Source organism: Daldinia loculata (assembly GCF_022478755.1).
Source record: "Daldinia loculata strain CBS 113971 unplaced genomic scaffold F4817scaffold_40, whole genome shotgun sequence".
Classification (NCBI taxonomy): Eukaryota; Fungi; Ascomycota; class Sordariomycetes; order Xylariales; family Hypoxylaceae; genus Daldinia; species Daldinia loculata.
In genome coordinates this window covers 138148-158694 of record NW_026054894.1, presented here as the reverse complement: position 1 = coordinate 158694, position 20547 = coordinate 138148, and the positions used below count along the sequence as shown (strand labels likewise).

The 20547-nt window shown below is 47.9% G+C and overlaps 5 protein-coding genes across 5 annotated transcripts; 4 read left to right on the top strand and 1 right to left on the bottom strand.

Annotated features, from left to right (window-relative positions):
- Positions 1-457: 457 nt before the first annotated feature.
- Positions 458-3228, top strand: F4817DRAFT_360073 (fungal-specific transcription factor domain-containing protein; the record flags this gene model as incomplete). The annotated part of the gene is made up of 10 exons (XM_049306236.1): positions 458-554; positions 662-683; positions 758-981; positions 1039-1273; positions 1351-1638; positions 1695-1892; positions 1942-1989; positions 2044-2919; positions 2968-3077; positions 3134-3228. The coding sequence occupies 10 exons, from the start codon at positions 458-460 to the stop codon at positions 3226-3228; spliced, it is 2193 nt and encodes a 730-aa protein (XP_049157100.1).
- A 426-nt stretch (positions 3229-3654) lies between these two features.
- On the bottom strand, positions 3655-5409 carry F4817DRAFT_360072 (amidase; the record flags this gene model as incomplete). Its single annotated transcript, XM_049306235.1, has 3 exons — positions 3655-3767; positions 3833-3976; positions 4062-5409. 3 exons carry the CDS (start codon positions 5407-5409, stop codon positions 3655-3657), a joined length of 1605 nt encoding a protein of 534 aa, XP_049157099.1.
- Positions 5410-6686: 1277 nt separating this feature from the next.
- F4817DRAFT_317862 (MFS general substrate transporter) lies at positions 6687-8488 on the top strand (the record flags this gene model as incomplete). The annotated part of the gene is made up of 4 exons (XM_049300855.1): positions 6687-6824; positions 6940-7410; positions 7585-8265; positions 8336-8488. 4 exons carry the CDS (start codon positions 6687-6689, stop codon positions 8486-8488), a joined length of 1443 nt encoding a protein of 480 aa, XP_049157098.1.
- Positions 8489-12183: 3695 nt separating this feature from the next.
- On the top strand, positions 12184-15273 carry F4817DRAFT_360071 (uncharacterized protein; the record flags this gene model as incomplete). Its single annotated transcript, XM_049306234.1, has 8 exons — positions 12184-12342; positions 12437-12921; positions 13009-13369; positions 13448-13661; positions 13785-13893; positions 13975-14322; positions 14432-14753; positions 15013-15273. The coding sequence occupies 8 exons, from the start codon at positions 12184-12186 to the stop codon at positions 15271-15273; spliced, it is 2259 nt and encodes a 752-aa protein (XP_049157097.1).
- Positions 15274-18290: 3017 nt separating this feature from the next.
- On the top strand, positions 18291-20336 carry F4817DRAFT_343787 (NicO-domain-containing protein). Its single transcript, XM_049304066.1, has 3 exons — positions 18291-19267; positions 19429-19564; positions 19658-20336. The coding sequence occupies exons 1-3, from the start codon at positions 18641-18643 to the stop codon at positions 20059-20061; spliced, it is 1167 nt and encodes a 388-aa protein (XP_049157096.1). The 5' UTR covers positions 18291-18640; the 3' UTR covers positions 20062-20336.
- Positions 20337-20547: the final 211 nt, after the last annotated feature.

Below are 20547 nucleotides of genomic sequence, written 5' to 3'. Positions count from 1 at the left end.
GCAGGCTAAGGCACTTCTAAAATTCACCAAATCGCAAAGACTATTCTAACGACTTTTGCCCCGCCCCGTCAAAACGCAAAACGGCGGTCCAGAGGATCTTCGGTCTTCGGTATTTTTCTTGTCTTATTGTTCCCTCGATTTACGATCACCATCGCATCGCGTAAGGCTGGCCGACCCTGCCAACCTGCTTGCCCGTTTAACATTACCTTTCAATCATTCTGCGCTAACTAGGTACGCATCCCTGATCGGCTACTATAACCGAATTATATTTTCTATTCGTCTATTGGTAGCCTTGGCTTTTTTTGGGGCGAGGCGGAAAGCTCTTAGTCCCAAACCAAAGCCCGAAGAAGTTCCAAGTCCAAGTCCAAGTCCAAGTCCAAGTTCAAGCCTTAGGTAGCTTGAGCCTTTGCGTGGTGGGGTCTTGTCTCATAGGTAGACAATCGGAATCATATTGCTCATGTCATCAGAGCAAGACATCAATCAGGTCCCTATTCAGGACCTGACCCCAGAACAAGCTAGTCACATTATCCACTCTCACCGCAAAGTACGATATGGTATGTTAAACCATTCCACGCTTGTTGTTTCGCTGCATCGGCGTATATCTGCAGAGTCTATAACTGTATAACCTATACTTTCACGTTAGCTTACGAGCACTTTCTAGGTACGGCATGTTGGCCATGCAGGTGTGTTGCGACTAAATAACTCGATCTATCCTCGTTGTATTATAGGTGAGCATCTAAACTAAATATATATCTAGGCAGCGGAAGGTGAAATGCGACAACAAGCAACCCTGTGAAAATTGTGTCAAGAGGGAACATCCACAGCTATGCTCTTATAAACCAAATCGTTCGAGCGCCTCCAAGCAGGCCTCCATGTCGGTCGAGGGTAGCCAGGGGAGAAAAAGACCTCATTCTCCCGTCGATAGTATCAGCAATGACCAGGGCAGTGATCATCAACCTGAGGGTTGGGCTCAAGCAATAGGTGTGCTCCATCATATATCTAAGGCATCTAAATGCGCTGACTGGCATATATTGGAAGATGAACCGGAGCTTGTAGAGATGACACGCTACGTTGGCCAAAATAGTATTCCTGCGTTATTGCGAGATCAGCCGTCCCCAATAGATACTAAAGATGGCGTTGATATTCGTCGTGATATGCGCCCAATCCTCGGGCTCGACAACTCCGCGCCGTTCCCGCTAATGTCCTTGAAGCACCTTGACCGACTAACACAAGACATATTCTCCGAGCTTCCTTCAGATCGAGAAGTGATGATGTAAGTAGTGAAGGCAAATTGCTAGCCGGATCGTTACCGGCTCTCGAAAATAGTATACTAATTTACCAATAATATAGTCTTTTCAGAGCTTATAAAGAGATTGCACACCCATTCTGGGGATTTGTCATTGACATCGACGACTTGGAATCTCGCATCATGATCTATCTCGAAGAACGAGCTAAAAATGCTAGGGAACATAGCAAGTCAAGCCGGCGTGTCTCCGCATCGTGGCTAGCCATCCTCTTTTCTGTAATGGCCGTCGGTTCGCAATACCGCGATTCGCCATACCATATTCGGACGCGAGATGCCCAGAGATACGTTCAGATATCGTTCCACTTCCTTAGGCTCGGGAATTTTTTATTACGGTATGCCAGAAGTCAGTTAAACATACTCTTATTCGGTCTAACCGTCTTTATAATAGACCCAACCTAGATTCTATCCAAGCGCTCCTGCTGACGGGGTTCTGTCTTCTAAACGACATGAAAGCCGAGGCTTCATGGGCCTTGATCGGGATGACATGCCGATTAGCACAATCACTTGGTCTTCACCGGGCTGTTACACAAGACGAGTCCAGCTCGGCCGAGTTATCGTTGAAAACATACGCGCGAAGAAAGTTATGGTAGGAATAACCCAAGGATTCATCAAGTCTGGCCACTAATATAAGCTAGGTGGACCTGTGTATGGCATGATACGTTGACATCGCTGTCTTTCGACCGGTAATAAATCCCAATCCGCTATGGTCCAAACCGCGTCGCTTATAGTTGTTACAGTCCTAATATGACCAACATTCAATGCTGTCCGATTCCGTTGTCGCCTAGCTCTAACATAGAGGGGTTGTCGTATCTTGAAGCGATGTACACCTTGTGTCAATTAATCTCGCAGCAACTCAACCCAGACGCTACCGCCGACTACTCGTACGAAACGATCCTCGAGAATTGCCGAGCTATCGAATCCATCCGAGAAAGAGTTTTCCCCCAGCTACGCAGCAAAGAAGCTTGCAAGAGTGTGGTTGATAAATTACAGCACTACGCCATACGTTTGCACACTGCCTTCGTGGTATCTGTGTGTTGTCGTCCGGCTCTCCGTCGAGATTGTACTAGGCTAGAGGCTGTCGAGAAAAAAGCTTTGGCCGATAAATGCAAGGATAATCTAACCGAGACTGTACGAATGTTTCTATCGATGCACCAATTATCGTTCATCCCGACTCGAAGTTGGGCATTCACCTATCACGGACTTTCTTCCGCCGTTCTCCTTGGGATATTATGTGAAACGAAGCAGGATCCCGAAGTTCGTCGCCTCCAAGGGGATCTGATCTCAGCTCTATCAGCAGCAGCAGCAAAGGAACAGACAAGCCCTACCCCGGAGCACATTCCTAAGATCGACAGGGATATTGAACTATCAGGCCCCCTCTCGAGAGCGTTGACGGCGCTGAAGAACATATACGACTATGGATCTTTACATGGAGCCTCTGGAATCAAGAGCGAGAGCGCGTCTGGGGCTCGCACGCCGACTGGAGCAGCAATTCCCCAAGGGCTTCAAAATATGAATCAACAATTCCGCTTACAGCCCGGATTCGATAGGCACCAGGACGCTGCTCTTGCTATGGCAGAGCTGCAGAATGGAAACAACATCCCGGACTTTTCAACGTGGGTTGTTTATCGCTTTCGCTAAACAAGTTACTGACTGATTAGTAGGACGATGCCGTATCAACCGTCGATCCAACAACAGGTTGGAATGCCGGACATGAACCAACTCGATCCTACGTCCCTGGCACCCATGGACCTTTATGATTCAATTTTCTGGGGTAAGTAGTCAAATCTATTTTCCCTCCTTCATAGGTTACCTAATTACCCTTTACAGAATCACCAGATCCCTTTTATACCGGAGCTGATATGAATTTCGACTTCCTCCCGCAAGCTCCCCCGGGACAATCGCAACAACAATTCTACTTTTAGGTCTATATGGTGAGTCACGGCGACCAGTAGTTGGACGATCAGACGATTTATGTGCTATACTATCATATTTATAATTCTTTCATGTCGATGACGTTAGCTTTCGAACCTGGGATTCTGGTTCACCAAAGAGTGTCTTGATCATGGCTTAGCGAGGAAACTCTATTGGTGTCTATCGGAGTTTGTCGGGTATCATGACCAGAATCAACGGATATTTACTGGTCTCTTTTATCTGTAAACATGTTCATATTATGGCCTCAGATATCCTTGTTTACCTAGGCATCTATATCTATCACCATTTTGCATTTTGGAATCGATCAACAGGCACAAATTTGTTAGTTGCGGCTTGGACAAACGATATTAGTCTATTCTATCTTTGTCTTGTCGGTTTTGATCTAGATAGAGGTGCCCTTGGGCCGGATATAATGTCTATGATAATACGTCTAGTACAACTTTACACATCTCTGCACACTTCTCTTCCTCCAATCTCTGCGCTACCAGCTGCAAACTTACGGGCATTCCGTGTACTGCTTCGGGATTGTCTACTCAGAAGTCAATAACGTGGTCTATTCAATAAGTAGTCGGGGGTACGAATATCAATACTTACATTCGGCTTGCGTAACTTTGTCCAAATCCGAAAGGGGTTTATATGTATCGCCTAGCGCAACGTCTACAGACTTATCGACAGTGACGCCCGTAGGGAAGGAGATGCAGGAATAGTCTAGCACGTTGTAGACGCCGGTGTAGCCAACTAAACAGACAGTAAGCTCTCTATCGTCGCTCTGATAGAAACAAGTAACCGCCTATTCCTTGTTAAGGAGATTTAGAGGACTTACCATGTCTGAATTTGCCATTCTCAACGGTGCTATACGGCGTCGTAGGACACAGGATCGCATCGATACCTGCGCTCAACCACCGATCAAGGTACCGCTTCTGGAACTGCTGACGCTCGAGGTGCAAATCCCAGTACTCGAGACCGCTTAGCTCCCGCGCACTGGCGTACATCTCCATTTCGGGCCGTACCGGCTCCCCCGTCCTCTCTAACTCCCGCTTGATCGCTTTACCGCCATCCGCCAAAAACATGCGGCCTAGCAGTTTCGTGCCTTGCGCTTGGTCCTCCGGCGACCACTCCACCACCTCGTGTCCGGCCGCCTCGAGCTTCGCTACCGCGTGCCGCAGCGCGCGCGTCACGGGCGGCGTGGGCAGTACCATGCCGTCGTGCCACATGACGCCGATCTTCAGCTTCTGCGGTAGCGATACGGCTCGCCAGGGGATGGGCAGACACCGCGGGTCGAAGCGCCAGGGCTCGGCGTCGACGACGGTCTTGGAGTAGAATTGGAGGTCGGCGAGGGTGTGCGCCAGCGGGCCGTTGACGGACTGCACGGCCTCTTGGCCCGGCATGCCGGATCGGCAGCGCAGCGTCGGGAACCGGCCGAAACTGGGGCGCAGGGTGAAGATGCCCGTGCAGGCGGCGGGGATGCGCAGCGAGCCGCCTATGTCGGTTCCGACGCCCAGCGGGCTCCCTCTGAAGGCGATGAGCGCGCTCTCGCCGCCGGAGCTGCCGCCGCTTGTTAGCTTGCGGTTGCGCGGGTTGACGGTGCGGCCGAAGACGTTGTTGACGGACTCGGCGATCATCATGGCCGTGGGCACGTTCGTCTTGACGTAGAAGACGGCGCCGGCCTCGCGCAGGAGGTCCGCTAGCACGGCGTCGTATTTCGCCGGGTCGCCGATGTGCGATGCGAAGCCGACGGTTGCGTCTAGGCCTGCTAGGTTGATGTTATCCTTGAGCGAGACGGGTAGGCCGTGTAGAGGCCCGATTGGTTTGCCCGTCCGCGCGAAGTGCTCGTCTAGCTTTTTAGCCATCTCGAGGGCACGGGGGAAACTCGTCTCGGAGAGACAGTTGATCAGCTGGTGCGCGGCGGCGGCGCGCTTACAGAAAGCACGCGTGACGGCTTCGGACGTCAGCTCCCCGGATGCGAGCTTCGGCAGTAGTTGCAAAGCTGTCTGGTTCGTGATAGCTAGCTCGTCGGCTGTGAACCATCCCGAGGCCTCGGGGAAGCTGGTGACGTCGTCCTGGTCGGCGGGTGGTAGGAGATGGCTCGGGATGCGCCACTCTTGGGGTATGGAGTTCGCCAGCTCCTGGCGCTTCTTGGCGGCGAGTTCTTCCCAGTTTCCCTTCGACATCTTTGCTATTACGATCTTGTGGAATTTATAATGTGCCCCTTCTAGCCTTTTATAAGACGAATGTCTAGTATAATGATATGAAACTCTGGATAACGTTGATTAGTATAAGTGATCCCTGGTTTAGAACTTCATGGGGTATAACACCTACTTTAATTATAGAAAATACGAAATCTAGCATATATTAAGTGACCGTTTAAGAGCAGGTGTCCGATTGTGATTTACTTGTTACATTATAACATAATGTAGTTTGTATTATGTACGAGATATACTTATATCTTCAACATTATACGGTAACAGTTGGAAAGATAGGGTGCTGTTTAACTCGATTCCCCCCTCGAACGCATCCGATATCGTCGGTATTGTTACTTTAACTCCGCCTGCGCTACTACGACCTGAACTGGAATCCGTCTTCTCCGCTTGTGAGGTTTACTTCCTTTCGACGACAAACGAAAAAGGGAAGAGAACATCCGACGTCTATCATAGCCGAGGGATCTTATAGCTATCTTCCCCAAAACCCCAAAACCCCAAAACAATAGCGCGGCGCCATTATCCCCAAGATAGAGAATTCAGCAACTAACCCCTCGCAGATAGCAGGTCGAGGCGAGGAGAAAAAGACACCGGGTTAAGATTCTAAGACGCTATCTTCTTTTAAACCTGGGCTTTGGACCTTTCCCCCCCCTTTCTTGGACCCTGAAGCGCTCGGTTCCTGTCAGCCTGTGACCTATTCCTGTGACTTATCTCTTATCTTGAATCTTGAACTTCGGGATTGTGAATCTGGTGCGGGTTCCTCGCGCTAACGGTGGTGCCTGAGGTGTGGGGCCTAGCCACGTGATTATGCGGCTGTTTACGGATTACGGAAGCCGAGAGGGTAAACTGTGCCATAACCTTATAGATCTTACCCCCTAGCTTGCCCGATACGTAATATCTAGGTAGTACATATCTGTATTCCGTATCTGTATCTAGTCTGTATCTAGCAAATCTCTCCAGGAACAAAGCATTTCGGCAAACGCAGCAATCAACCAAGAGATGCCCAGAATCCTAACCTAGATAACTTATCATCGTAGCGCCTCTTCGCTGGCTCGATCAGGTTTGGTACGCAATTATATATGCATATCTTACATATATATAACATGGCGGTCGCTGCTTATTACCGCGACGTAGCCTGAAAAGAAAAGAAAGAAAGAAAAAGTCTTGCTGCTGTGGAACCGCAAACTTCGCAGTTTTGTTCAATTCCACCTCTCCTTTAGATTGGACGGGGAAAATCCAAAATCCAAAAAATGGCGGCGACGATAGCGACGAGGTCTAAGCTGCGGGAGTATTTCCATACCGAATATCAACCTGGAGAGCGGAAACTTGTGCAAAAGATCGATTTCTTCATCTTGACCTTTTGCTGTTTGAGTTACTTCACCAATTATGTATGTATTCGCAATAACCCCTTTCCCTTGTCTAGCACTATTTTTTATCTTCCTTGATGGTGGATAGAGGTTTTGGTTGATTGTACTGTTTGATTAATAAAACATATAAATGCAGCTAGATCGGTCTAATCTCAGCAATGCCTACGTCTCGGGTATGAAAGAGGATCTGGGCTTCGTAGGCGACCAGCTGAACCAGATCAACACCTGCTTCACGGTCGGCTACGTAATAGGTCAGATCCCTGCCAATCTATCGCTGCACTATATCAAACCGCGATATTTCTTCCCGGCCTGCATGTTCATCTGGGCCTGCTTGACCATGGTCACGGCCTCGGTGCATAACCCGCAGAGCATCATGGTCATCCGCTTCTTCCAGGGCATAGTCGAGGCCACTACCTTCGTCGGCACCCACTACATCCTCGGGTCCTGGTACACGGAGCGCGAGTTGGGGAAGCGCTCTGGCATATTCACTGCTTCTGGCTTGGCTGGGACTATGATTGGAGGCTTTATACAGACGGGTATTCACTCCAGTCTAGACGGTAAAAACGGTCTCCGTGGATGGCGCTGGTTGTTCATTATGGACGGCATCGTAAGTCTTAGCTTTTCTCTATGTTTTATTATTATTTTATTAGCTCTTTTTCTACGTCTTTATTTTATTTAGAAATGCTGTTTACCTTGTTTTCTGGGACACCTTATTCGTGTGTGTTTGGTATAAGAGGGAGATAGAAACGCGAGCATGCAAGGTGTTGATGCATATTTCTAGATCACGTTGCCAGTCGCACTTTACGGTCTCCTCTTCTTCCCAGATACGCCATCAACGACTGAGGCTTTCTACCTTACCGAATCCGAGAAGGCTTTAGCCGTATCTCGCGTGCCACCGGTAGAAGAGCGATCGCCAATATCTTGGGCCTTCTTCAAGAATTCCTTCTCGTCCTGGTTCTTCTGGGGGTTCGTTGTGCTCTGGATCATTGCCGGCGAGACCGAATCTTTCAGTTCAAACTCTCTGCTGGCCTTGTACATGAAGAGCCACCCGACGAACAAATATACGGTTCCTCAGCTGAACAACTACCCTAGTGGTGTGCCTGCTGTTGGCATTATATCGACTTTGTTCTGGGCGACGCTCACAGACTACCTTAACGGGAAGCGTTATCTCGTCGGTTATTTCATTGGCATCACAGGCGTGGCTACTTCTGCAATGATCCTAGCTGCTTCCAAAGACCCGACGAGTTCGGCATCGACCTCTGTGGTGTTTGGTGCTTATTACTGGGCAGGCGCCGTGTATGCCTGCCAGGCTACCTTCTTCGCGTGGGCCAACGATTCTCTCCGCTACGAGGAACAAATGTTTCGAGCTGTTGTGCTGGCTGGTATGAACCTGGGAAGCAACGCCGTGAACGCCTGGTGGAGCATTGTCTTTTACGGGGCGTCGATGGCACCGTGGTTCGCTGTAAGTCCTTACACTACTTACGACATCTCGAAATTGTTGTTGAAGACTTGTCACACTAACCATGCTACAGAGGGGAATGTGGGCTATGATTGCCGTGTCTATCTTGTTAGCACTCTGGACTGCCGGACTGTCGTACACGACTGCCAAACATGAGAGGATACGGAAAGCGGAATTCGAGCAATCTGGTGCCGGTGGGCGCAAGAGTGTTACCGAATATGCATGATACTTACGGCCGATGGCATTTCGAGAGGTCCAGTACTTAATAATAGTAGAATGGAGTGTTACCACTACCACTATAATTAGCGCTCAGGATTAAGAAACCATTTATACTAGGACCACGATTTAGGAAACCGAAGACATGATAGGGTGAAGGCCCATTATTACTACCTTAGTCAAAGAAATGACAGTTAGTCCGACAGACCTCGAAGGCAGTCCCAATTTTTATTGTTTCTTGAGCATATGCCCATGGTGTTGATACGGCCACAAAATATTCGAATTGGCGATGCTTGATTATTGAGGATAAATCGGTCTCGACTACACAACCCGGTGGCTCGTTGGTAAGTAGTGTGGCTTTCTTACGTCTTGACCTAATGACCTCCTAAGCACTTCATATCCTAATACTTTACCTCGGGGTTGTATAGTGCCCAACGGAGTATGCTATCGTTGTTGAGCTTGGCTTCGTGTGTGACACAAGGCCACCCGGTAAACGCGGTATTTGGGCTCCTCTTCTACCACCTGTGAGAACTTGATCCAAGATGTGGAATGCATAATACCTACCTTACTTCGGACAACGGCCCGAAAGATGCCTCTTTACATTTTATCCCGCACAGATGTGCATGATACATGAAAGTAACATAGACCACCTAGTATGAATGAATATATTTCTTACTAGCGCCGGCATATTCGGGTTGCTTATGATTCGATAGAGATATCGATATATACTAAATTTGGAAAACACGACAGTTGTAGCGGATGAATGGTAGAGGGTATAACGTATGATGGTCTTTCGGTGTATCTGCGCGCGCTCGCTTTCCAATCCGCCGCTCAGCGGCTTCGAGTCTAAACTAAGGGGCAACTTTTCCGATCGTAAACGAATGAAGATATCTCGTTTATACTTGAGAGATCTCGATCAAAACACATTATTCATGATTCGAAGAGGGATTGGAGTCGAAACGAGCTGCTGTGCACATCTATGGCTTCTATTTATTTATTTTTCCTCCTGTTGCTGTCAGTGACGGTTACAAAACCGACCTACCCCCACCAGTACTTATCTATGAATGTTATTCCTGTATTGCTATTCGATTATCTACGTTTTATTCCTGCGTAAAGGGCTCGGCAATACCTATCGGTGATGGGTTCGACAGTGTTGGACGACGCAAGGAGCTCGATTCGGCAGCTCCACGACGCGTTGCGGTTTTATCGAGTTGATACGTAAGTCATACTTCTCAATACAAAAGCCTCGTTGCCTAGACTATGAGTCATTGCGTCCTGATTCTTTCTCGGGCAGACAGGTGTTGCATGCGGCGGACTCGGTTGGTATTGGGATGGTCGTCTTAGTTGTACAGGACACGAGGTTCGCTCTTTGGGGGGCGCTGGTCGACGTAAATATTAGACGAAAATCCTGGATCGGAGGGGGTTCCGAGACGACTTTGATTGTCGTGTCGGATCTCGATAGGGGGTACGGATGCGGAAGGCCACGGCGAGATGTGAGTGGTGGCGGAGAGGCCTGCGAGGTGTAAACAAGATACTTATCAGTGGCGGCTTCGTCTGCTTTTGGGGCCCTCTAGTGAAGGAGGACCGGCATGTAGCCCCCCCTTAGCTTACGGCAGGCAGAGTAACCCACCCCCCTTCCCCTGGAACCTTCGATGCAATGATATGCCTTCTTGGATGCGGGTTGATCTCCGCAACCATAAGACGGCGCTAAGTGGCGGGAGCCAACGTACATGTATCTGCCTAAGATGTACTAAAGAAGTAATATATGTCTGAAGGTGGGAATAGTGGTATGTACCTATATATGTAATAGATAGGTAGAACCCGGCAACGTTTGCCCGCAAATACCAGGGGTCCCGTTTACCCCCCTGAACTATCTCATAGCAACTTGTAAGTGCTACCAGTGAGATGTTCTATTATACTAGTCGTGACAAACATATGGCAAATATATACATGTTACTATATACATAAAATATTATTAACTATTACGTATATATACTTTTGCGTTGCGCATGGTCAAACTCGATCTCTTGATTTTAGAATCTCGTCGGGCGTCATGCGACAAAGTCTTCATAAGCTTTCGCCACCGTCTATATGCATTTATGCGAAATATTAATATATGCATACTTGTATTATAATGAGTTGTTGAGATTACATGCAACCTAGGTACCTCATAGGTCGTTTACAACCTACTTACCTATGAGGTAGGTATTTGGATTAGGTAGCGCTGAGCATAACACCTTAAAAGTTGATGACACCTCGAACCAGAGTTTTTAATTTTAAACTTGTCCCCAAACACCAACGAAGCCATCAACGAGGTCATCCACTCGACAATATCAAACCGTACGAAGGAAGACGCGGCTTTGCTTATAGGTACCGCAGAGCTACCTCATGTTATTTCTACAGGCAAGAAATCAAAATCGTGTCTCTACCTGGGTTGGTATGCGCTCAACCCTAAACAGAGATCAAGTCTCGGCAGAGGCTTAATGCTTAGAACGGGGAAGAGTACCTAAAATTAATATCCAGAGTAACTGATACATACCTAGGTATGTAACAAACAAGCACAATCATGCCACTTCACTTTCGAAACAAACGCCAACAAGAAAAACAAATAGCTGCCTGGGTAAGGTCACTTCTAAGCGAAGTTTGGCAAGGGACGCATTTCTTTTTTGCTGTTGTAGGTATACCTCCTACTATAAACGAGAGTTACATAAGTTGTTGCTAATGACGAATCTACTGACTATATATTACTGTTAGATGGTTGCATACATATATATATAGGTATGAAGGAGCGTCAAGTAGACTTATGGTATAGTTAAGATGAATGAATCGCTTCTAAAAAGATTCAAGTCCCATAAAGTCCCATGAAGTCTATGGTACATGCCACACATCCCAAAATGGGATAATAATTGCTGAGAAAGATATTTGATTGGTTCGGAGCGCGCTCCAGACTTTCGTGATTGGTTCGATTTCCCTGCAAGTCTAGTCAACCTGGCCATTGGGAGAGCTTGTGCGACTCTTGGCAGTGTAGGTCTAACCAATAGTAGTTTAGTTAGCTACTGTTCGACATGAGAAAATGGGACCCCGATCTAAGTTTCCCTCTCTGGGATCACTCACACATGCTCTCTTTTTATTGTTCTTTGACTGCCTACAAGCAAAAAAAAAAACCTGTACTTGTACCTTTCTGTCCGGGCTGAGTACCTAACTAAGGTAGGCTTAGGCACTTTTAGCTTAGGAACGTCGATAGGTACTCGATACAATTTGCATATCCTTTTGCATCACCAATGATGCGCTGCGTGTTACGTGGTATATCCGGGACTACGCTGCGTTCCAATCTAAAGCCTCCGCCAGATGACTGACGGATGTTGACACTGGCTACAATTCCTTAGGATAGTTCATACCTACCTAACTTGCTTTCTCAAGTTATCAATTACGCTTAATCGAGGCCGGACCACGCAAGGCGCAACGGGTTTGAGAGAGATTAGATCCCCAAGCTTCACGGAGTGAGGCCCGAACCATCCCACAGGTATGATTGGCTACACTCGATCTATCGTTTCCGATGTCGAGGGAGGCTTCCAGGACTCCTCTCTCAATAGATCCAATTCTTAACGTCGCAGAACATCCGGGCCAAAATGTCCGATTTCGACGTGAGGTAGACATGAAGTTTGTTATGGAGTCTGTAAGTCGAAAAAGACTTGTAGGAATCCAATGTCCGAAAATTACAAACGCCTACTTCCGGCGCCCATGCCTCCCGGCTCTCAGGCCAAGGCATCGGAATCTGCTTTCCAGAAGGAGACCGGTCCGCCCGTCAAGAAACGTACAGTTTCCAAGGCTGCCTGCAACAACTGCCGTCTCAAGAAGATACGTGTAAGTACCACACTTTCTGCCTTCTGCCTTCTGCCTTCTGCTCTCCCAAGGCTGTCGTGTCGATTTCTTCGAATTGTTGACCCATGCCCGTTAGTGTGATGGAAAAAGACCTGCCTGCACAGCCTGCAGCAAGGCTGGCGTGGAATGCAACTTCGTCACCGCCAGCAGCGACGAGACCCCTTTCATGGCTCTGAAGCGGGAGGTCGAATCCCTCAGGAGATCCACGGAAGACATGCTAGAGATATTCGATTTGCTTGAATCAGCCCCTGACGCCGTGTCTCTAGACATTTTAAGACGACTAAAGTCTACCAGGAATCTAGCCGAGGGAGCGAGCGACACTTCCGATATTTTAGCATCTGTAAAGAAAGACCTCGAGGACGATCCTCCCTTGCCTGTGAAGCTATCCAATCGGCAGCTAATGGCAGGCCTCATACCCGAGACCCAACAGACGCCCGAATACGAACTCATGATGCGATGTCCAACCGCCTACCCGATGCTGATTCCGGTTGAGATTGCATTTATTAACCTAGCCGATCTATTGCGCCCTGTTATTCTTGAACCGCCGAGAGCGCCTAGCTTGTATGCTTCCCTTATGGTTGGGTTTGTGGATACCATACCTCATGGACCCTATAACCTCGCCACCACGATGCTAACGTGCGTTCGCAGCGCCGGACAAGGAGACACACCATCATCCTCAATCGTCCCTGCTGGCCCGAGTGAGAGCGGCATTAGAAGTGGGGTGACGCCAACTGTATTAGACGCGAGTGACCGTGAAATAGGAAACTTTGAACCGTTGCAATCGATGCACACGATTGTTGACGACCGACTGAAGAGTGTGAACTTCCAGAACTGGACTACCGTACCTATTACGAACGAGCTAGCTGCAAACTTGATCTCGTTGTACTTGGAGATTGATCATCCATGGTGCCCCCTATTTGATGCCGATTTGTTCTTAAATGATTGTATACAGGGGAAGACTCATTTCTGCTCTACCCTACTCATGAATGCCCTACTGGGGTGGACCTGTGTAAGTCTTGGTCTAGATACGGGGCCGTCCAAGAAGTACGGTGAGCTATGATTACGATCGGTTGCTGACGCGACCTAGCAATCGTATTCGAGTTTACAGCCAGAGGCAGCGGCCTATAGCGTTGCTTTCGAGTCAGAAGCTGAGAGGTTATGGCAAGTGGAAAAGTTCACTAACACGCTGACTGCGGCGGCAGCTGCTCAATTTCTGAATAGTACATCAGCCTCTCGAGGCCGTGATGATTTTGCGAACCAATGCCTTGATGAAGGTATCCAAATGGGGAAACGTATGGGCCGTAAGTCAACTTCCGGAACGTGTTCGGTGCGGCGGCGGCGACGTCACTAAGATACCCATGTCCCTGTGGTCTTATGCACTAGACGAAGCAAATCATTGGCTATGCTAACCCCGAGCGCGGCAGTCTTTGGGGTGGGTTCCGAGAACGCATCGGCCCTAACCTGGTTGGATCATCACCAAGATTGGCTCAGAGCTGCAAGTCACACCTCGTGGGGTATATTCTCGTGCGCTTGGTGAGTTGGCCTTACCGCCCAGATCTACAATCTGCTTCCGATATATCTTTTCTAGCAAGTACTCATGGCCACATATCCTAGCGTACGTTCCTTGCATCTACATCGAGCAGAGATCGAGACACCACCCCTGCTTCCCATGCCGGGGCAGTACTCCGAGGCCCATGGACACACAAATTATAATACGTATCCACACCAACGGACTCTTGTGTCGACCCAAGTTAGCGAGGCCTTCAAAGCGATGTGTAAGCTCAACTTGATCGTTCACGATATCATCTGGGCCTATTTTGGGACAAGCAATACCGTTCCTGCTGCCCGAGCGACGGTTGAATTCGCCGAACAGATATATCGAAGGATGTTCGAATGGGCAGCATCGCTTCCCCTTGGACTGTCGCGGGGGAGACGCAACCGTCATTCCAACTTGATGTTACAGTAAGGTCCCTTTGCCGAATATGGTCATTCTAGGCCAGACATGATTTATTTCGGCTTCTTGATTGCTCGCTTCAGCCCACCTCATCATTCTAACATATATTCGGCGTAGTCTTTACTACCATTGTACCGTGATGGAATTGTTTTGGCCATTCCTACAGCAGTCTGCCAACAAGGAATTAAAGATGAAGCACCTCACAACTCCGGCTGCTATAAAAGACATACACGAATCCTCGGTAAATCAGCTGAAGCGACTTGCTCTCATTTATTGCATTAATTTCAACAATGCGTGCTCGTCAACGTTGTGGCATATCGCTCTCCTATATTTATCCAACGCGATGCTCTGCGAAACCATGCGTTCTGGTAAGCTGCGAAACCCGGAGTGTTGGTTCTACTTCATGCTTTGCATGACGGGCTACGAGAATATGTGGTACGTAACGCAGGCTCTCTTACACCTCGGGGATCTGATTTCCTTCATGGAGCTTGTGTCTTCAATCGTTCATTCAAATACTAACTTCTCCTCAGTATGTGATGCTGTCTCCTTATGCCCACTCCTTCACATTACTTGATTATGCATTTGTGAACACGCATGTATCACACTAATTCATATTTATGGAGTGTATTTCTCAGAAATGACGAACGCCTCTTGTTTCTGGATGGAATACTGATTTCGGAGTAGACGGCTCTTTCCAGGTAGCTGAGGTGACTATGCTTGGGCTCTTAAGCATGGCCTTGCGCAACGGGTTTTTATCTGCCCCCGAGGCAAATACTGTCCTAAATGACATGAGAAAAATAGGACAACGATATGATTCCCAATTTACAGTTCGAGCAAGCTTCATGGTCGACCTTGAGCTAGCGATGACGAATCCGAGGGAGGCACAAGTACAGACCCTAGCGAGCGCCTTTCATGAGTTGGCGATATTTCGGGAGTTCACAACTGGCGAGCTCAGGTAAGCAAGAGCTCGGTACCTGTGGCATGAGCAACGAATTACCCCCAAAAGCATAAAACCCTCTAATACGAAGGGTTAGGAACCGTCAACAGCTCCTAGGGACGTTATCCCAACAGGATGTACCCTCGTAGGATGAGACGTCGCTTCAGCCGAAGGAAGTAAAGGGTCTACGTCGCCCTCCTTAATTACCCCAGACCGACGAGCGCCCGGCCTCTGTTGAAGTTGTTCGTGTAGTATAGCCAAAATGGTGAGGATAGCTAGTTGGGCTAACACATGAACCTAGCATCCCAAAACATTTCGTGTTGCTAAAAGCCGAGGAAGACGAAGTTATAAGTAGTGATGACTCATGAAGGTATCCCACAAAGATAAAGGTATAGCCATCGGTAAAACTAACCAGAACCGTGGCTATTCGAACAAATTATGAGAAGTGTTATAAGATCTGCATTTCAGATGATTATTCATGCTTGAAGCTTCTGTATGGCTCACGGGTATTGAGCTGGCCTAAGATGGCAATTTACCAGCTCTTGGGGTGTGGTATCTTTAACACCAAACTTCTAGTAACTATCCCACGAGCCTTCACCCCTTATTATACTAACAGGGCTACTAACTCGTTAGATATTTTCCGAGCATGAGCTGAGTACTCGTCCTGCTACGCACTATCAAGACTGTGAAAATACATCGAGTCTCGACGACTTCGTTCGGACCTTTCTCCTTCCCAACCAGAAAATATCAAGTCGGTCACGTTATACTAGCACGGTACCTACTAGTTAAGATATAAGGAACTCGCCCACGTCCAGTACTATACGAATGGGGTCATTAGCAGCTATCGACGCATTATCTAGCAGAAGGATAAATTTGGAGGAGACGGCTACGAGCCAGAACATTAACACGGCGTGTTCATCGGTTGGGCTGGCTAAGAAAAAGATTTCGGATATCATTAGAAGGCATGGCTGTGCTTTCCAAATGCTACACCACGTAGTGAAGCAGTGAAGGCTCGAGGAGAACCAATTATTTCGCGGAATATCCCAACACCCACGCCCAATTCTCGAATTCGGGATATTTTTAGCATAAATCTAGAAGCACTACGAGAGTGCTAATGGAACGACACGACAACCCAGTTCTACACGCGGCTCGAGCTCATATGATCATAAACACGCAATTACCTACCTACTTAGGTACTACCACGCCCACCAGCTAGATTCAAGGACTAGCTATGGTCCTGAAGAGACAACGTCGGCATACAAGACGATTACAAATTATCTCCTCTCACTATATCATCATCATAACATGGGGGGTTTTCGTGGACGGCGCTATTCGAATTTACATGGGGCATTCATCCTTAAATACCGGAATGATATCATGATAACGAACTAGATCGAGTTGGAGCAGTCTGCCTCAACTATCAAAACGCTCAAGCTGTATATAACTTCTTTTTCCATGTCTAAGAGGGAACCTACGTAGGACAGATATGCAAAGATTCGAGTTACGACTGAAAAGGTGCACTTTTTCGAGATTTCCTGTATCCTAAGCATATTGCACTGTTCGATCTGAATACTACTTGGTGATTCAAACGCGCACGCCACATTTGTATACATACAATGGTGATAGTGGTGCTAGTAGGTGCTTATGGCTTGGTAGGCGTAAGATTGGCCACGCGAAGTAGCGAAGTACCCTGGGTTGCGTTTTATCTATAGCATATCGTCTCTAGTCCACCTTCAAAGGTGCCCATCGATGACAGGATAAAGGATAATAAAAGTTAATTTTCTACTGCTAACGTAACAGTATACCGCTAACCCAGTCAGATGAGTATACGTGCCCGATCCCCTCTGCCCTTTTGAACCTTGTAAGGCGCTAAGAGTAAGATGAGGCGAGGGTAGTATTAGGCGTGCGATCTTGAACTCGATGGTATAATTGGGAATTTTATGAAAATACTCGGATCGATGAGTGCCAACCCTTGTGGTAGATTGTCTCTTCGTCGTGTTGAGTCTGATGGGCAACTAAGAAGAATATACCATACCTAGGTCTTCTATAGCATTTTGAAGAGAGATGCCGAGAAACCGACTGTTACGCAGACGTTCATATGTGTTTCATATTGCAGATCTCTAGAAACCATGGGATCTCACATTGGGACCACTTGGCCCAATAGGAAGCGTGGGTAGGATCAGCTAGATTTCCAAGGGCGTTGAAGAGTATGGGAGCTGTATGCGGGACTAATATAGGCAGGATATGTATAAGCAGACGTTAGGTAATATAAGTAGAAGCTACCTCATAAGCTTGGTAAGTCCAAGAAGAGATTACTAAAGAGGGATCAAGTCGGGTTCTACTTTATGCACCACTTCCCTCTTCGCACAAGTACAACTTCGCGTGGGTAAATACCTTCTATGAATATGACCCGTGTTTAGGTACCGTTTTATGTAGGGCTGCAACAACCCGTCCAGCGTCTCTCTCCTACTGGATATTGGTCTTATGTATATCTTTGAAAGGTTTAAGTGTGTACCTGATGATCATCGATTATAGATTAGAGGTTGAAGAAAAAGAAGGAAAGCCATCTGATCTATACTAGGGGACCTCTTTATATAAACGCTTAGATGGTTAGTCAATCTTATTTGCCTACTATGAGCCTGAATATATCCTGCAGTAGATAAGAAGCATATCAGCCTCATCGTGAACAATGCTTCTATCACATGAAGCCTTTAATATGAGCAAGATGCGAATTATACATCATAGAGTTAAACTAGGATTATTATAAGAAATATCACTATTTCATTGAAATATGAATGATATCTCTCCTTTGATATGTCCCGAATACTAAAGACTAAGCCTTGTTAACCAATTATTCCTTAAACCGTCGTAGCGTTAATGACTTGGAGTGAGAATGCCAAGTAATCTAGTAGCGAAAGAAAAAAAAAGGATGAAAAAAAGGATGAAGTGATAATATAAGTGCAGCTATTGAGTAATAATAATAAAAGATGATAGTAATCAATTTAAACTTTTATCTTATCAGCCTCGGCCAGCGCCGGAGGAGAAGGTTGCATATTATAGTACAATACAATATACAATACAATATACAATGCCCGGGATGGTTAGGGCTAGCACCGGCACCCTGGATCAAGCGTCTATCTTATACCGTACGCGGGGCACATTATGCGACACGTCTATTATTCATATCCCGTCTGTCGGCGGGTGCGGGGGCGAGCTTGTAATAATTATTTTGTTGCTTTTGCCTTGGTATTATACTCCTGCTCTGCGATACCACGAGGAGTCGAAAACTTGATATCGAGATATAGTTGGGACAGGGAGTTTCTAGGTTAGTCTCTACAACTGAAATCTCTAATAGACAACGACCCTGTCTACCTAGGTAGAGAGTAGAGATGCCACGACTATCTTCACAATGCGCCCTTCCGCTCCCGGGCCGGCTGAAGGCTCTCCCACTACCCGTGGTACAAATCATCGGGACGCTGATATTCGCCAACATGATCGTCTGGGCGGCGGTCGGCGTAGTACTGCACTACTACCCAACCATGATCAGCCCAGCAGTCCTATCATACACGCTAGGCCTACGACACGCGCTCGACGCCGACCACATCAGCGCCATCGACCTGATGACCCGGCGACTGATCGCGTCGGGACAGCGGCCCGTGACCGTAGGCACGTTCTTCAGTCTGGGCCACTCTACCATCGTCATTATTACCTGTATCGTTGTGGCGGCTACTAGCGGCGCCCTACGCGACCGGTTCGACAATTTCCAGTACGTCGGTGGGATCATAGGCACTAGCGTCAGCGCTGCGTTCCTCATCCTGCTGTGTCTTGGAAACGGTTGGGTCTTGTATCGCCTTGTGTGCCGTCTCCGTGCCGTCCTCCGCGAGGCGGACCCGCATCGCTCGGAGGAAGACGGAGCAGACGAGGATCAGGCTGCGACTAACTTGCAGCTCGAGGGCGCTGGGTTCCTTGCTACTGTGTTTCGGAAACTATTTCGCATTGTCGACCGGCCGTGGAAAGTATGCTCCTTTTCTTCATTGGGTTCAGATATAGCCCGTGATTTATTGACCCCTTTTCCGCCGTTGGCTCCTTAAGCGCAACAAATCCTATCATGCATTTGTAACTCAAGCACCCTAATATATATCCATTTGGAAACAGTTCACTGATCTGATATGGCTAGATGTATCCTCTCGGCGTCTTGTTTGGACTCGGGTTCGACACAAGCTCTGAGATTGCTATCTTGGGTATCGCAAGCATTCAAGGGGCGCAGGGGACAAGTCTTTGGGTTATTCTCATATTCCCGCTCTTGTTCACAGGTATGCTCTCCCTCTTACACTTTCCCCAAGAAAATCAAGAGGGAGAATGATTGGGTTAAATTCACATTCACTAACATCCGCCGGAACTTTTAGCGGGAATGTGCATGTTAGACACGACGGACGGAGCCCTCATGATGGCGTTATACTCGTCCAAGGCATTCGCGCGTGATACAGTCGCCATCCTGTACTACTCGATCGTACTGACGGGCATCACGGTCGTCGTCTCGGCGTTTATCGGCGTCATCCAGATCCTGTCGCTTGTGCAGAATGTTGCCGAACCCGAGGGCTCCTTCTGGGATGGTCTCGGCGAGATCGGCGACCACTTCGATATCATCGGCGGCTCTATTTGCGGACTATTCCTCGTCGTCGGGCTCGGTTCCGTCCTTGCCTACAGGCCCTGGAGGCGTAGGGTCGAGAGGAGGCGTCGCATTGCTAGCGAAGCGCAGAGTTTACCGTCGGATGATGCTGATGGTGCATTCCACGATGTGGAGGGTTGATTCGCTGGGATATAGATTAGTGGGAGGTATTCATTACCGTTGAACGACTGTGAGTTGTGCAGCTGAAACTATGCCGCGTGACGCTGTTAGAGCCTATAGAGATAACACCCATATTGGGTAGCTTAGAGGAAGCGTATACGTCGATAATAATGCCTAGGTACCTACCTAAGCTACCTAGGTAGGGATGGCCTTTATCGAACAAGTCATATAATACTAGTAAAACTCTGCCAATGTGACATGATGTTGGAATTTTCATTTTTATTTGAGTCGTGTCGTCGATCCTATGGAGTGGAAAGAGATATTCAGAGAGACTACCTACCTAAGTAGGTGACAATTTCGTGACTCTATAACTTCATCTATCCCTTCCAGCCGCCCGCCGCCACCACCACCACCGCCAACCACCACACCGATGCATAATAGCCAGGCCATCCATCCCCAACAACCCTATCCGATTCGTAAAACCAACCAACCAACCAGCCAACCAAC

Excerpts from the sequence above, each read along its gene's own strand:
- F4817DRAFT_343787 (XM_049304066.1), top strand. The coding sequence starts at position 18,641 with ATGCCACGACTATCTTCACAATGCGCCCTTCCGCTCCCGGGCCGGCTG. Across the intron at positions 19,268-19,428 it reads TTGTCGACCGGCCGTGGAAA|ATGTATCCTCTCGGCGTCTT; the intron begins GTATGCTCCTTT and ends TGATATGGCTAG. Across the intron at positions 19,565-19,657 it reads ATTCCCGCTCTTGTTCACAG|CGGGAATGTGCATGTTAGAC; the intron begins GTATGCTCTCCC and ends CGGAACTTTTAG.